At 28.0% G+C, this 12,472-nt stretch overlaps 1 protein-coding gene across 1 annotated transcript in view; it reads right to left on the bottom strand.

Moving 5' to 3' along the window:
- Positions 1 to 6,864: 6,864 nt before the first annotated feature.
- Positions 6,865 to 12,472, bottom strand: part of LOC103574236 (uncharacterized) — a 186,586-nt gene continuing 180,978 nt past the window's right edge. Inside the window, exon 8 of the mRNA XM_014442341.2 lies at positions 6,865 to 7,453. Coding sequence (XP_014297827.2) covers positions 7,337 to 7,453 — 117 coding nt within the window. The 3' untranslated portion in view covers positions 6,865 to 7,336. The remainder of the gene's footprint in view (positions 7,454 to 12,472) is intronic.

Genomic DNA, 12,472 nt, shown 5'->3' with positions numbered 1-12,472 from the left:
AATTTCTTTCAAATGTTTCCCTCAACTTGACAGCACAGTGACTAAAACTGTTTCTTCACTCTGATAGCCAAGTTGGCGAGAAACTGGCGTCAAAACTAACAGTCGCAACTAGACGTCAAGTTTACCGCAAAAGTTGGTACTTCCAAAGTTGATAGACACTTTCTGAGAAAGCTGGTAGCAAAAGTTGGTTGCAAATGTTAGAAATCATAAGTTAACTTCAATTTTCTCAGAAATCTGCTTTCGAATTGCGGTTCTTCCCTGGCGTCAACTTTCTCAGAAAGTTGGCGGTATCTTGTAGCCAAAAGTTGCAAAAGCTAGAGTTGTCAACAACTTGTCGTCAAGCTGGTCGCAAACTAATGAATACCAACTTTTTGACGAGCAACTCGTGCTATCAGGGTAATTTATTTGCGGAAAAATTGTGGTTTTCTGAACACCTAGAAAACTTGATTTTCACAGCAAAAAATCGCTGAGCAATGTGCAGTAGTCTCGGTCAATATGCCGTTAAGCTGAATTTAAAATTTGACTTCAATTATTAGCTACAATATAAATATAACTTGAACTGCAAATTGACAACAATATACTGCCGCAATCTGAAAGTAAGTTGATACCGAACTTCCTATCAAATTGCTTGTATTGAATTCAAAAACAATATTCACTTTTACAATGCCCAGCAAGTTAATGTCAATTTGGCAGTCATCTTGTCGGCGAATTGCAGCAGAAAATTGACGTCAACTTACCGCCACATTGGCTATCAGGGTATATACTCTTTATCTACAACTGCACATGACCTTTTGAGCGTAGATTGCTACTAAAAAAAGACATAAAAAACATTTTCTTTTTAATAAACCATAAAGAAATGTTATGTAAGCTAAATTAGATTCTCAATTTAAAATCTGTATTATTGAATCTCAAATACCGAGAATAAATAATTATTAAATGTGAACAATTATTTGTACAAAGGTGATTAAATTAGAGTTTCTACAGATTTCTCTTGCATCACCCAGAGCACTGGAACCATCTCATTGATCCTTTCTATGACCTTTTATAACTAATAATTTATCCTTACAAGCTGACCTAGTGCACAAAAATAAGATATCATGAATTTAATTACCTGTTAATACTTTCTCTATTCTCATATTACTACAAGTAAATATTATATGCTTAAATAAATGTAAACTTCTATTACATTATTTTTAAATATGAATTAAGATCTATTAATAATTTTTCCACATATTTTTTAAAACAAAAAAAAAAAATAAATAAATAATAAATCTTAAAATGACAATAAATTTTATTGAATTGCAATTACAATACGTATTAATATTTTTTTTTAGTTACTATACTTTAATTACATCTTAATTAATTGCAACAATATTATGCCTTGTTTTCGTTATCGTTATACTTTTTGAATTTTAATAATTTAACTTATAATCGAGTGACGGAAAGGCAGGGTTCTCACTTGCAGAGTTGCATCAAGTTCAATATTTTTTATTTTTACATGACTTCTGATTAATTTAATTACACATATTAATTTTATCATAATACTAATTATTAGCATGTATTTATTTTGCTTTGCTTTGATTTATATTTTTTATTTATGCATTGGTTTTTTTTTTTTTACTTTCGTGGATGAGTGATATCGATCTAATAATAAATGATCGAGTTTTGACATTATCTTTTAATATCATTGCAGCAAATAATCATTCAAATTTAAAGCATAAACTCATTTTAATAACATTAACAATTTATTATTATAATTTTACGTGTAATATTTAAAATAAAAAAAAAAAGAATTTTGAAATATATCATATATTGAATAATATAATACTTAAACTTTTCAGTCGTTTCATATTCAATGATGATAAAGAGTAATTTTGTTTAAAAAAAAAAAAAAAAAATCATCTCGTATCAGGAAAGTAAGACATCATACTTCTACTTTAAGCTTATCTCTCTTATGTAATATGGCATCTCATTTTTTTTTTATCTAATATCATAAGTTATTTTATGACGCTATATTTTTATATTATATAAATAATAATTAATTTATATTATTATTTGTGGATGTTATAATTACTTCATTTAAAATAAAATTTTCGGTATTAAAAATTAAGTAAACAGTAATAAATGTACTGAAAAAAATTAATATTTTTACTAAGAACTATTTCTCGATTGAAAAAGTTCATTCTTAAATTTATCGACCCACAAAAGATTTTGAATTCGAGTTAAATCAATAGTTGATCTCCCTGATTAAAGAAAACGATTTACTCAATGATGAATGTATATATAGGTATTAAAATTGAATTATTTTTAATCATTTTCTAAAATCAGGGCTACATGGAAAGGTGAAAAGAAGTATCATTTGTTTTAGCAGACATATAATTAATTGGAAAATAAATTAGAAATAATGCTAGCGTGAGTAAACCTTCTGGATAATAAAATTCGTTTCTTTCAGTGTAATCATACAAAATAATTGGGATCAATGAAATAATTTTAATATCACAATTAATTTGATTTTCTATAATAATAATAATAATTATTAATTATAAATTTACAAATAGTAGATAACAATATTTATTTTTATTATAACATTCGCTTTTTTAGTCCTCTAATTTAGAGAAAGATTTCATTGATTATTTAATTATATTACCAATTATTTATTTGTTGTTTTTTAATAATTATTTAACGATTGAAAATTAATTGTAAAAAATAATTTATTGACAAAAGGACATTGATTTAAAATTAATAGAAACAAAACTTTTATTTTTTTTTTTTTTAAATTGTGACATGAATAAACGATACATAACCAGGGCTTATTATTATTATTTTATTTTAAATCTACTATATTTCCGAATCAAACAAGTATTCAAATATCATCGGGAATCATTTATTGTTAATATTTTTTTAATAAAAAATTTTTCAACAAAACGAAAAAAAAAATAAAAGTAGCCATTATTTATTATGAAATTTATAAATAAATATAACAAGATTTAAAATTTTTTTATGAATGACCATAACGAAATATCGACATGAGTCCGGTAGTCTGGTCACGAGGGATCAATTTCTGGATGATTAATAATTGCAATGGCATAGAGAAAACTCTAGTAAAATAAGACATTGAGTTTAAATGGAACACTTGGGACATTATATTGGAGTTTTGTATTTCAAAATGAATGAGTTTTTAAAAATTTATCCTAATAAAAAAATGACATGAAACTTTTGCTTTAATGCCAACTAATGACTTTTTGTTTTCATATGGAAAATTAAGATTACAAATTTTTTTTTATGTATTAAAATTATGTAAGTAAAACCAATTATAAATAATAATTGATTAGTTATTGAAAAATTAGTACAAATTAATTGTTGTCAATAAATAATTATTAATAGTAATTTAAATTATCACGTCGAGTAGTCATAAAATTTTTTTAATTTTCAGTTAAAATGAATTAATTTTTTATTTATTTTATTTAAATACTTAAGCTAAAATTTATGACTTTGCCAAATCAAATATTGAGATTATTAAATTTTTATTATAAATATATATAAAAATTAACAAGATACTTATCAATTATTTAAAAAAAATAAATGTACGGCACTGTATGCAGACTTTTTCAAAGAGCATACAGATCTTTTCAAATAAAGCTTTGACCCAATGAAAATGAAAAAAATCGAGATTCACATGATTTTAGCATGGGAAAACTTCAACGACGTTGTTTCAGGTTTTCAAATTTTTATTAAGAGCTCAAAATTGTACTGAATTTTTATTTCTACATGTAGAACAATATTTTCGACGGGGAACGAAAAAAAAAATGTTTGTTTCAAACGGAGTACCCTAATATATATATATATATATATATATATATATATATATATATATATATATATATATATATATATATATATATTTATATATTAGGATGGTGCAAAAAACCGTGTATTTTTTTTTTTTCGGGTCTCCTATGAAAATTTGTTGGTTTACGATGTTTTAAGAAGATTCTCCAAACATCATCTGGATAAAAAATTATCAAGAGGTCGCTCACGAATTTTGAAAATATAGCAAATGATCGAAATTCGACTTTTTTATTTCAAATTTTTTTCTTTCTCATGGCAGCAATTGTTTATATTTGTGAAATCATGACTACGTTGAAAATATAAGCCCAAAATTAAAATTTTTAAACCTCGTTCAAGAATTTTGGATGTTTCTGAATGCTGTCTTTTGAACGTTTTCGAGCGACCCTTAAATACCAATAATAAAGCTTCTCGATTTTTTCACCATCAATTGGCATCACAGTGAACGAAAATATAAACTGAGAAATAGAAATAATAAGTTATTTACATACTTTTTTATTTTTTAATTCAATTTGTAGGTTTTTTCGCTTATTCAAAACTTACCAAATTTTATTGTTTAAGACTGTCCTGTATATTTTTGGTTATGAAAAAGTTATATTTTACTGAAATGACATTTATTGAGTCATAAAAAATACAACAACTAATTCAAACTATTAGTTACGAATTATCAGTTAATGTTCCAAATTCTTGAGCGCCGTTTAAATATTGCAATTTTGGGCTGAAATTTTCAACATAGTCATCAATTTATAAGTATAAATTATTGCTGCCATGAAAAAGAAGAAATTTAGAAATTATAAATTCGAATTTCAATCATTTTTGATGTTTTCAAAATTCGTGAGCGACCTCTTGAAAATTTTTTATCGAACTAATTTTTGTAGAGGTTTCTTAAAACATCGTAAGCCAACAAATTTTCATGCGAGATCGAAAAAAAAAATAGTCGGTTTTTTTGCGCCACCCTAATATATATATATATATATATATATATATATATATATATATATTCAACGTTTTAATACTCGTGTTGTAATTTATTTAAATAATGTATTTTCTGTTTTAATTAATGTATCGATTTATTCATGAGAAATAATAATTTTGAGACGTCTCGGAAAATTATTTAAGAATTAAGTGCAATTATACTCAAGTGCTGAAAGCATTTAAATAATTTATCGCTCATTTTCACTTAAAAATGATTGATCAATCTCTAAATCATGTTTTGAATTATTAACTACAAATTTTTTTTAACATTGCACCCTTGGCTATAAACCTTAATAATATTCTCTAAAAGTATGAAATTTTTCATAAAGTATATTGCATGCTTATTCTCGGAAGTATAATAATAGTCACTAAAAAATTAAATTTTCCATTAGGTATGAGAGAACTCTCCTCTAATTCCGATAATGTCAGTGGTTCAGTGACAAAACGGATGTTAAAAATAAATAATTCATAACACAAAATTGTTAAATCCCAATATAGTACGAATATAAATTATTAATTATTTAAAACGTAGTTAATTATTTATAACTGTCAATAAATTATTTTTAGTAATGTTACGAAAATAAATAAAAATTAATAAAACAATCAAACGTAACATTTCCGTAAAGTGATGAAATAAATGAGAGTTTTTTTTAAATATTCATCTTGAAAAAAAAAAAAAAAAAAAAAATTATTGTTATAATTTACTAAATATTAATGATTGCCATTCAATAAGTAATTGATAAGATAATTAATAAATTTACCACCAATAAAATCATTCTCGTAAAAACTATATTTAGTAAGTGCTGGTGCCTGAGGCCAATAAACTTCGTTTTATTTATCCCTAATTTATTACATTTTAGTATACTAAATTTTTCATACAATTTAAGTGATAGTAATACCAACTATTATTGTTGTTACTATTATTGTACGATTATCAAATAATTATTTACTTTAAATATATTAATTACAATGAATTAATATTATTATAATCATAGCTTTATTCATTTTATTTCGGCTTAAGAGTAGAATTAGGACAGACAGTATCGATAAAAAACATTCTCTCTCACGATATAATGTAATAACAATAATAATAATTACTATTATTGAAATAATTTTATCAATTACATTTTTATCAATACAATAAATTATCGTGTCCAGTTATTTTATTATAAGTTTAATTTTTATTGTTATTAATATTCAATAGTTTTAATCATTAGTGAAATTTTTAATAAATAAATTTTAACGTACTTTATATTTACGATGTGCGTGTACACTTATCGGTCAAGTGTTCGTTAATTACGACTGTACAATGTTAGTATTTATGTTTCTACCATATAGATATATATATGATCAAAGCACGAGAGTAGAAACTAGTAGGATTGATGAGTTGACATTATTCACGCGACGGTACGTGATTTTGAGTTTACGTGTGCGTTACTAATCGTACATTGTGTTAAACGGTTCATTTGGCGTATTTGTTTTGGCACGAGACTTGAATTTTTATATTTTTTCATTATTGTTATTGTTATTATTATTATTTAATATTATTATTATGTTATGACATTATTTTAATTCACTATACTTTAGAAATTTTTCTCTGTACTCATAAATATACTTTTTTATTATTACGCCTCACTTATTTTTCACTATACACCACTTGCACATTGTTGTTATCATTTTTTTTCTTGTTACTTTTAAAAGTAATTTTGGCACGCTTCATCGTCATACGAAAGTGGTTTCAAGTTTTTTTCCATTTTTTTTTTTCAACCAAGGAAAATGAGAAGAAAAAAATAAAAAGTGAATATCTATTTTTAATGCAATTACTGTGTCCTCATATTCGCTTCTCTTCATACTATATATCTATATATGTACAAAATTATTATGCAAGATAAATAAAAATGTTGAAATAAAATTAGAATACATAATTCTATTGAGTTGCTCGGGGGGTTTTTTTTTTTTTAGTATTAGACAATAAAATTGAAAATTAATTGTCTTTTTTTTTGCTAAAACAAAAATGATTAAAATCTATGTAAATAGGCCATATATATTTATTGTTTATATTAGAAAATTTATGATGTTTTTTAAATATATATTTACGTTTGCTTTTAAATTTCTTAACTTTTTTTTTATTTTTCGTCTCATAATTCATCCTCTTATTACTTTCATTTATTTTATTTTTTTTTTCTTTGTTACTGAGCTCACGATTGCTTGGTTTATTTTATTGTAAGGATCTTTGGTTGACGCACGTATATGTGAGAACCGTTATTGAGGATAAAGAAAATAAAGGAGAATGAGTTGAAGGTGAGAAGACGAAATAAAAAATGTGTGGTAGATAATAGAATGAAGAAAAGAAAAAAAAGTATATATATATATATAACAGAACAAGAGAAAGTGAGAGTTTTTTTTGGGTGATTTCTTTGAGGCGCTAGGTAGCACGTACACATTCGCAAGGAGACTAGACCTTTGACAGATCGATCGAGACTCCAGGCTACGTCTCGCGTGTTACTGGTCTTTACTACTGTATGGAGCACGTAAGTGGATGGGACAAAGCGTGATCCAGAAGTATCGGTGTACCTGCTGCCAATTCGGTTCTTGCATCGCCGCAATCGTCGTCACAGTCAAAGTAATTGCTCTGCAATATAAAATAAGAAATAAATAAATAAATATATAAATTGGTTTGTCATTAGAGTATATTTTAATTGGCTTTAGCTTTTTTACTAGTACTACTGATACTATAAGGCATCTTTAATTAAACGTTCCTTTGACTTGTCAATTTCATAAAAACGTGTGTAAAAGGGAAATAAATTGTATTAATCATTTTAAGTAAAATAAAATTATTTTTTTTTAATTTAGGATGAGTAAAAGAACTTGAATAGTTTTTAGACAAGATTTTGATTGAAATCTGGTGGTAAAGTAAAAAAAAAGCCCCTATACCCGCTCAGTACCATTAGTCCCTCACTTTAACTGTTTAATGCGTTTTTTTTTATAATTTTTATAAAAAAAAATTACGATTAAAAATATTATTACTGATAAATAATTATTTGAGAATCTAAATATATTAAAATATCATGTATTAAATTATTTTATAATAGATTATAAATTTAAAGTAAATGACTGTTGTCAAAATCGCGCTCAGCCGGACATTTTTTACTTTAACGTTCATTCGTTAGATTAAATTTAGGTCATGTAAAATTTTTTAAGAATTCTTATAACTATATCTTATTAAATACATTTTTAAAATTCATGAAATTTTATATTATAAAAGAATAAAGTAGTATAACTTATAAATTATTTTCCAAATCAATAAACTTATCATAGTTTAACTGATATTGTCTTTGAGCGACTTTAGGGCCATGTGTTGATCGAGTAATGGTACATCACAACTTTTAGTAAGCGACTATGGGTACACTTAAGGACCTTATTTAAAAAATTAATAATAATTAATTATCTACAATATTCTCCAAATTAAAATTTTATTCTAATACTTAAAACTTCCCAGAAGTGGTTTTGGCGTCCTCTAGGGGACGTCAAAACTTGCAAGTACCACCCTCTCCGCGGGTTCTGGGACCAGTACTGGAACCGTTAGCGGTGCCCGCATGTCTTGCACCTTGTAACATGCGGCAACTCCGTGGTTGCAGGAAGCCAATAGGTACCTCTGCGTGGGCGAAGCCAACCCCTTTTGTACGTCTTAAAATTCTAAGGGTAATAGCCCGTACACAATACTATCACTAGCATATAGTGATAATCACTCGGTAATAATAATTGAGGGCAAGCTTATTTAACTGCTGTCTTAAACCCGAGTGAGTATAATGTGGAAGAAACCCTTTTTGGGGTAATGAGTGCAGGCTGTAACTCACCACTAATCTGCAGCATGTCCACCAATACATGGGATTGGTACCATGGGGACCCATTCCAAGCCCCACTTCGACCAGAGTCTCTCTATTTCCTGAGATGAAAGGAGTGTTTGGGTCCAAGTGAGGACGGACTCGTGGTGGCTGTTGGTGAGGCACCCACATGCATTGCATGCCTAATGGGTAAGCTAATGTGAGCTTATGCTCATATTTCGCTTTTATAATATTACGGTAGTGGATAGGCGATTACGCAGCGCGAGTATGCCCAAAAGGGCATGGTATCGGCCTCCCGTCAAACGGAGGTGGACCTAACAGTCCCGTTACATTAATTAATTAATACTTAAAACTTCAAAAAATAACTATAAAAAAAATATGGTTTTTCATTTTATTTATTAATTTATATTGAGTGATTTAATCTTACTCCAATGAAAAGTAAGCGAGTATAGGGGCTTTTACCTTAAATTAATAATTAATAGAATTATTAAATTTATAAATATGTATGTTTATGAATAATATGTATTCATTAATGTTTGTATGGTTGATTCATATGTTAAAATTCAATATATTAATGCATATTAAATATGGCAATATACATAAAGAAAAAAAGGAAAGTCGAAAAAAATCGGAAGTGAATACGAATTTTATTGCAATTCGAATTCACTCCCGTCCAGAGTTTTAATACTTAAATAAATATATATTTAATAGAAACAGCTTTTTATCAGAAATATAATTATTTCAATAAATAATTCATTGATATATAAATAATTAAACTTAATGTAACAGGGAACTTTGAATTTTCCGCGCTTAATTACCGTGATTTTCTATCATGTGCGCGGTCGATATAATCTATTACTGCCCCAGGGTTATCCGGGGTAGAGTGCGACTGTCGTCCCGAGCGGAAATCGTAGGGGCTTGTCTGTCAGTCCCACTTAGCGATAAGTAGGGGTAGCTAATTTTCCGGAAGTAGCCGAATTCGGTCGAGTGGGTGTACAGTGATAAGTGAAGAGACAACCCAAACTGAGACACACAACCGGACAAGACGCCGAACCACCAAGACGCTTCCATCACACAGGTGATTAATTAATTCTAAACTTGGATTCTTTAGTGGAACCAAGCGATAATTACATTAAATATTATTGATACCAGGCCGTTAGCCGGTACCTTTTATATCACTGTATTAATTATCTGGAAAAGCAGGTGAAGGAGCCAACATCAATTAAAATAAAAGTGAGGCGAGAATAAAAGAAAAAACGAGAGACAACCGGAGGACGAGACGAATAAGACGGCAGCCAGAGAGACGGTGAAACAAAGAGAACCGCATCAGAAAATAATCAGGTATTAATTAAATTAATTATTTTAGGCCAAAGCCGAAATATTAATTTAATTTAAAAATACTTAGTCGTTCGTCGAGGTATCCGCGTCTAGGCCCATATTGAATTAATTAGTCAAGAAAATTAATTTATTAATAAAATTAAGCCAGACGGTTGTCTAACCGGGTCCAGGCCCAATTGCCGGGTCCAGGGCGTTGTCTTGAAATTCCAGGCCGTCGCCGGAGTTATTGCGTCGTAGAAATTTCTAGGCCGATGAGCCAGAATTTTCCATAGTTTAGTCCGCGTTGTTACAAATTAATTTATTAATTAAAATAATCAAATTAACCAAATTAAATATTAATTAAAATAATTACTCGGACCAGACTAATGATTAAAGTAAATTAGTAATAAATAAAATTAGTTAATAAAATTATTATGAAATATTCTCGGCAGAAGAAAATCTGAAAAACAAAAGTCGGGAAAGTTGAGTCAGGATTAGAAATGAGACTTTACTAACTAAAATTTAAAACATTAATTCTAGTAAATTCGGATCAGTATTATATTGAAGAAATAATGTTACTTATTGGAAATGAATTAATTGAAATTAATTAATTAATTAATAATCATAATTCTTCTCTTAAATTAATTAATTAATTTATAATTGGGTGGCGGGAAAACCCATTTTAAAGTCAGTGTGTGTGAGAAAAGTCCAGGGGACTCGAGTGTAGTATGTGTGGGAAATAAGTTTTAAAATGTGTAAATTAGTTAATTAATTCGGGAGGTAACCGATTTTAATCATAAGTCCAAAGGTAGTTGGCAATGATTTTAACTGAGTGTGAGTGTGTGTGTGATGCCAAGGTAGTGGCTACGTAGTTAAGTAAAGTAAGTCCAAAGGTAATTGGCAGAAGTTATAAGGTCAAAAAGGTTAATAGTTATAAGGTTAATAGTTATAAGGTTATAAGGTCAAAGGTTATAAGGTTTAAGGTCTAAAGGTTTAATAGTTATAAGGTATAAGTTATAAGGTCTAAAGTTATAAGGTCATAAGTTATAAAATTATAAGGTTTTAATTGAAAGGTTGTGAATTAAATAAAAGGTAATACTATTGTAATAACTAAATCTAAGTTATTTATAAAATTATCCTTCCTTTTCCTACTCTTACAATTAACTTTTACACCGACCCTGAGTATTAAGAACCGGTTCTGGAAGACCGTTAATCCTTCCAGTGGCGCCCTTAAAAGGTAATTTAAGGACGACCAGAGTAACAGCCTAGCCCTGTTATATTTGGCGCCCAACTTAAATAAAAACCCCGTAAATAATTGTAAGAGAGGTTGAGGAGGTAATTTATTAAATAAATTAGAAGGTAAAGTCGCGTGAAAAAGTAATAGTTGTGTGGCGTGGTCGAGGTGAAAATTTTGCAAATAAATTGGAAAAGTTTAAAACAAAATATCAGTAGAATTTTGCGTGAATTGAAGTTTTACGAATTATTTTGATAGTTGGAAAATAATTATCACGAAATTTTAATTGATAAAATATAGAAAATTTCACAATAAAAGTATTATTTTAATTCGATAAAATAAAGTACAAAAATAACTGTGATACTTAAAGTAAATTGTGATACGTATTTAAATAATAATTAAAATATTAATTTAATTAAAATATTTATTTAATTAAGTAAAACAAAACTAAAATATCTACTCAAAGAAATAAAATAATTATTCTATCAAAGAAAATTTAATAAGAAATATAATCGAGTAAAATATTTTAAGCTAAAATCTTACTCGCTACCGGATAAGTCAAAATTCTAAATTTAGAAAATAAACCTTGTAAATAAAATATTAAAATTTACTCGAACAAAACCTCGGGAATTAAAAGATTAATTTTTACTCAGACTTAAAATTCAAAATAAAAGATTTACTTAAACTAAGTGTATAAATAAAAGTTTAAGTTCGGTAAAATTTAATCTGAGAAGAAAAATTAAACAGTGAATTATTTACATAAAACAACAAGTGATAAATATGTTCAATCAACAAGATCCAGACTCTACAGGACGTCGATTGTCAGGAGGTCGAGGGTTCAGTCGTCCAAATATGTCACCTAATCCAGGGAGACCGGTCACGACATCAGCAGTGACAACAGTCACTACGTCAACGAGAACTACACCGACTATAACGACGACTATAAGTTCGATATCTGCGATGTCATTACCACCAAATCCACCGCCTCTGTACTCTGTAGCTCCGAATACGTTACCTAGGAACACAAATCCAGGCAACCACGAATTGAATTTAGCCGCAGGTGGGTTGGATTTTCCAACCAATTTGCAGGCCCACGACACCTGTAGACCATTACCAGGATATGAACAGATGGACTTTGCTGGTAGTCGGAATCATCTGGAAAATAACATACCACCAGACGTACAACGATTATTTGATCGCATGGAAAGCAGCACACAGCAGATACGTCAGTTATCAGAAAACCAAAGACGTACCA

Source organism: Microplitis demolitor, chromosome 4, assembly GCF_026212275.2.
Source record: "Microplitis demolitor isolate Queensland-Clemson2020A chromosome 4, iyMicDemo2.1a, whole genome shotgun sequence".
Taxonomy (NCBI): Eukaryota; Metazoa; Arthropoda; class Insecta; order Hymenoptera; family Braconidae; genus Microplitis; species Microplitis demolitor.
Note: the sequence above shows the minus strand (reverse complement) of the source record. Positions and strands in the feature narration are given on the sequence as shown.